The 5,534-nt window shown below is 42.8% G+C and overlaps 1 protein-coding gene across 1 annotated transcript; it reads left to right on the forward strand.

Moving 5' to 3' along the window:
- Positions 1 to 1,790: 1,790 nt before the first annotated feature.
- Positions 1,791 to 3,546, forward strand: LOC121539903 (forkhead box protein E4-like). The gene has a single exon (XM_041848550.2). It carries the CDS (start codon positions 1,943 to 1,945, stop codon positions 3,197 to 3,199), a length of 1,257 nt encoding a protein of 418 aa, XP_041704484.2. The 5' UTR covers positions 1,791 to 1,942; the 3' UTR covers positions 3,200 to 3,546.
- The last annotated feature ends 1,988 nt before the right edge of the window (positions 3,547 to 5,534 follow it).

Raw genomic sequence — 5,534 nt, forward strand, 5'->3', positions numbered from 1 at the left:
AGGGTTAGGGGTTAGGGAAAATAGGATTTTGTTTGGAAATACATTTCAGGTCCCCACGAGGATAGAAGAACAGGTGTGTGTGTGTATGTGTGTGTGTGTGTGTGTGTGTGTGTGTGTGTGTGTGTGTGTGTGTGTGTGTGTATGCGTGTGTGCATATTTGTGTGTGTCTGTGTGTGTGTCTCTGTGTGTGACCGTGTGTGTGTGAGCACTGAGAGGTGGGAGGGTACAGGGATTACAGTGAGGCCGTAGGCCCCAGGGCAGAGGGGCTGTTTCCTGGCCATAGCCCCTGTTTGTCCTGCCTGATCTGGCAGCTCTGGGGGCAGATCCTGCTTGGATACACCCCTGCTCCCACGCCTGTCTGAAGCTGTTAGCCACTGGCTGAGAGTGGCTAGCTGGGCTTAGTGCGTCTGAGCTGGCGGAGGGGGGGGGGGGGGACGGGGGACTTTGTGTTGGGAATGCTTAGTGGGGAGGGGAGTGGAGGGGTGTAGAAGGGATGGCGGTTATGGTTTGATTCACTACACCATTTATTTTATATCAGCCTGTGAGAGAGCGGGTAAATGAGCCCTGTTGGTTTAACCTTTGCTTTGAACACAGTGTCTCGCTGCCCCTCGTTCACATACACTCTGACTGTCCCCCTCTCTCTTTGCCTCTCTCTCACACACACACACACACACACTAACACTGTCACACTCAGATAAACAAACCTTCCGAATATTTTTTTTACTGCCAAAATGTATGTCCTCCATTTGATGCGATTAAAATCTTTTTTTTTTAGAAAGCCATTGAAGCTATTTAAGATTAATTGTATGTTGAAAATGTATATCAATATAGTTGTCTTGGAACATTATCTTCTGTGTCTTTTATTGGGTTATTCATGTAACACCCCCAATTTGACAAAATAATCAATTAGGAGGGGTATCATGTGATAGTGTTTTAATAGCTTGTCTGTATGGTGACATTGTGCAATATGCTGTTAGTTATTACTATGTTCCAAAACATAACACCTCCCCTCTGCCCTGAGGAAAGTTTGATTATCAATTTCCAAACATCCTTATGAAATGGAGGGATATTTACTTTTCTTCCCCAAACGCTTTCACAGCTCAATTGCTTGTTTTTAATGGGTTGTTATTATTTTTCAATTGGTGGATTGAGCGTTGGGTTTTGAATCCCATAGAGCAGCTCTGTCCATGTTGTTTCTGGCCTAGATATACACTGCAATCTAGAGCAAACCCACAGAGACTCAGACACATGAAGAGAACAGAGAGGGAGGGAGAGCTCCCTGGTCCTTCAGTTATCACTCACATAATAACTTGTGAGTGGAGCACTTAAACTGACTGTGTATGCTTGTGTCAATTCAACACAATCGCGACATTTTACATTCATACTGTATTTAAATATTTTAGTAGCATCTAACATGTTTGATCGGTTATATGAATGTGATGTTGCCTATATGCATTCCATCTTCAGATTATGTCAAACAAATGTGTTTTGGCTGTTTTAATGTAACTGACATAGGTCACAAGAAAAAATACGAGGATGTGAACATATCTATAAATAAAGAGGCAAACTTCATCCAACTCTGGGAATAAAATGGTCAAGTATCATTACGTTATTTTTTTACGCTAGAGTTACAGTGCAACTTCCATACCACATATAATTTAGACATGTAGAGGGGACAGTAACCCCCCTTTTCCATCGCCAGTGTCGTCACTCAAGCCCTGGTTTATAAAACTGTCCACGCCACTCACCTGGCAAGAGAGAAAGCTCACTGACCGCGAGGGGGACAGGGACTCAAATTAACATAGAGAGGGATCCTAAACGCACGCACTGTCTCTGTGCAAAACAATAGCCTACATCCCTCTCACTTTATGGTGCCTGCATTTTTTCAGGTGCAATTTGAAAAAACAATTTAATTTCAAGCATACATCAAACATTAGTTTTTATGAATCTTGCAAATTTCTCTTACTTTTCGGGCATGTGTAACATGACGGCTGAGTCCCAGCAGTCGCCAGCCGAGGCGGCCAGCCCGCTGGTCATGTCGCCTAACGTGAGTCTGGACTCCCCGTTACTGCCACCGCCTCTGATGCTGCAGGCCCGGACGAAGGACGGGGTTCTGATCAAGTCTGAGCCCCGGGGAACTAGTCCGAACACGGATCGAGAGGAGGGAGCTGCTCTGGGTCAAACCGAGGAGCACATGCCCACGGGGAGTCGACGGAGGAAGAGGCCCGTTCAGAGAGGGAAACCACCCTACAGTTACATCGCTCTCATAGCCATGGCCATCGCCAACTCCCCCGAGAGAAAACTCACACTTGGTGGTATTTATAAATTCATCATGGAACGTTTTCCCTTTTATCGAGAGAACTCAAAGAAGTGGCAAAACTCCATCCGCCACAACCTCACCCTCAACGACTGCTTTGTCAAGATTCCCCGGGAACCTGGAAGGCCTGGTAAGGGCAACTATTGGACTTTGGACCCCGCCGCTGAAGACATGTTCGACAACGGGAGTTTTCTGCGGAGGAGGAAAAGATTCAAACGCACTGACGTAAGCACCTATCCTGGTTACATGCAAAGCTCTAGTGCGTTCACCCCGACCCCCATGGGCAGACCGGTATACCCCAACAACCTGTACCCAGGAATAGGATCGGGTTACGGATCGCAGCTGGCAGGTTCCCCCCACCCGGGGATGCTGCATCATTATCAGACCTCTGCCGGGGTCAGTCAAGGGCAGCCAAGAATGTTCAGCATCGACAACATCATCAGCCAGCAGTCGGTGATGCAGGGAGGAGAGCTCAACCCGCAGGCCCTGGGGTTAGGCGGTGGAGACCTGGGCACCATGTCAGCTAGCTGCTCCCTCAATGGCACTGACCCCTCCAATTGCTTCCAGACGCAGACTGTCAATCCCTCAGGGAATTCACTGGGCAGAGGCGGTGGGGGACTGTCATCAAACCTGGCACCTGGTTATCCTTACTCTTCCTCGGCATCCCCTCCCCACCTGCCTTCCATGACGCAGTCCAGTTTCTCTCCAGGTACTTCTCAGGTGTACTGCACGGGGAACCGGCTGTCTCTACCGGCCGTGCGCTCCGGGTCTTGCGCCGAACACACTGAGCAACTATTGGGTCTCTCCAGCCCAATGAACTCTTACAACAACTCTTACATGAGACAAGCCAACTTTGCGTCAGGACTAGATCGGTATATGTGAGAAACTGATTTTTATAGAGACAAACAACGATAGAGCCTCAAAATACATTCCATTTGAAATAGGTGTGAAACCTCTTCTTTGTTTGAAATGCCAATATACATTCAATTATAGTTGTGTTCATTTCTCAGTGCTTTTGGTTCGTTTACCTTATGTGTTCTATTAAATTAATATTGTGTACCCTCTTTGCGTGTACTTTTTTGTCAGAGAACAATTCCAGTCATTGTCACCTGTCAAAAAGAAGACTTCTTAAACAATATCATTAGCCATATATACTGTTCTATTTTGTGAAATGTAAATAATTTATTTGTTTGTGATTTATGTTGAATAGGCCTACATTGTTATTTACGGTTTTTGGTTCGTGTAATAAATACATTTTTTGATAAGCATGGTCTTGTCGCTTGCATCTGTTGAACTGAATATGTCTATGATCTACACGCACCCCTCTGATTTAAATTAAGCCTACTTTAAATTCATATTTGATTGCTCATTATAATACTTTAAATCCAATTCCCATAAACCGTATGGCCTTTAATGAGTTGTTTTTCCTGTGTACCCAATAGCCTATACATTTATATTAACCACACAAAATATTTACTGATTCATTCAGATATAGGCCTGCAACGGAATTTCCACACTCATTCTGGAATATAGGCTACATACTTCCTTTATAACTTCGTTAATGGTGTTGAAATAATTCGTTTCCCGCGTGTAAATAAAAATGACAAAATCAGGAATAGTGGGCCAAATGTATGGTGTTGAATTAGGCCTACCCAACTGTCTCATCATTTAACCTTTTGTTTTATTACATAGGCCTACTTCTAGGGAAAATAGGCAGTGTTTTATTTGCATGACTGTAAGATCATTTGTATGTGTTGTTATAGTAGCACAGAAACGTCATACTTTACAGTTATTTGAAGTAATGTCACAGTATAAATGTTCGTTAATCCATGTTTGCGCACACGTTTTGGACTTGACCAAAAAGATCGTAGGCCAAACGAACTTCTTGGTCTAGACATATTAAGGCCTAAATAATATAGTGTTGCTGTTATTGTCAGTTCATGTAGATTTTTTTTGCACAATGTAGCCAAATCTATTGACCACATACAGCCCCCCTCCGCCACACACACATCACAAAACATGAAATACAAATCTCAAAACAGGCATATTTTAAATGACATCTGGTATCATGCTTTTGTTCTTTTTGATTTTACGCGTATTATCGATATTGATTAATGTACTGCATTATTGAGGGAGATGGCACACAATCATTTCGCTGCACCTTTATACCTGCTGTAAACTGTGTACGTGACGAATACAATTAGATTTAATTTGATTTTTTTACAATCTGATGTATTTTATATGCTCTTTGTCCGAAAATGAACACGAGGTGTATAGGCTCACGTGTAGTCCAATGGTAGATAGCATAGCTAATAGGTATATTTGAGTTCTAGGGCCTATCTATGCACAACTTGGCAATGACATAACATACATAAATGTATTTGTAATTGAATCCATACACCTGTGCTATTCTAACTGTACAGTACCTCTGGCGAGTCTGTACATCATTGGTCTGTAGCCTAATAGATTATTGTTTACCTATAGTTGGAGTGACACCTGGCGGTCTCTATGAAAAGTTTGTCTGGAGTGATTTGTGTATTGGAATTGGTGCCGGATTCTACAGTTTGTCCACTAGGTGTCATGCACTACTAACAAGTCACAAACTGAAAAGCACAGAGTAGCCTAAAAAGGAAAATAACATATATTAATGTTATGTTGTTGAGTGATATTTTGTTTGTTATGTTTCCGGTCTAAAGTCCAATATGGATGGAAGTCAAATATGTTCTCATCCCTTGAGGAAAATAACATATTTTGAGGCAATAACAAAAAACTTTTAGGCTACCATGTCCACCACTATAAAGGCTGCCTGCACAAATCACTATTTTGTAGTTGGAAGTCCATGGTGGTCCCAAGCAATCCAGACAAAACATGTTTGGCTTATATCCTGCAAAAGCTTTAGGCTACTACAAACTAGTTTTTTATTTCATGTGATTTTGAAATAGACCAAGGCTTATTCCATATAATTAGAATAGAGACCGACTTGAAGCATATCCCTAATATTTTCTCTCAAAACGTCTGATCGAGGTTTTGTCGTGGCATTTAGAATATTAACCAACAGGTGAGCACACCTAGTATCAAGTGCAAGAACTGCCTCCCAAGTCATTTGTTCTTGTCAGTGTTTTTGTCAGCAGTGTCATGGGTCTGGTGGAAATGCAGACCCAGGAGACTGCCAAATCTAAGTCTTGGTTTGGATGATGATCAATTGTAATTGTGCATA

Source organism: Coregonus clupeaformis, chromosome 26 (genome assembly GCF_020615455.1).
Source record: "Coregonus clupeaformis isolate EN_2021a chromosome 26, ASM2061545v1, whole genome shotgun sequence".
In the NCBI taxonomy this organism is placed as follows: domain Eukaryota; kingdom Metazoa; phylum Chordata; class Actinopteri; order Salmoniformes; family Salmonidae; genus Coregonus; species Coregonus clupeaformis.

Coding starts and splice junctions, on each gene's coding strand:
- LOC121539903 (XM_041848550.2), top strand. CDS start 1,943: ATGAATCTTGCAAATTTCTCTTACTTTTCGGGCATGTGTAACATGACG.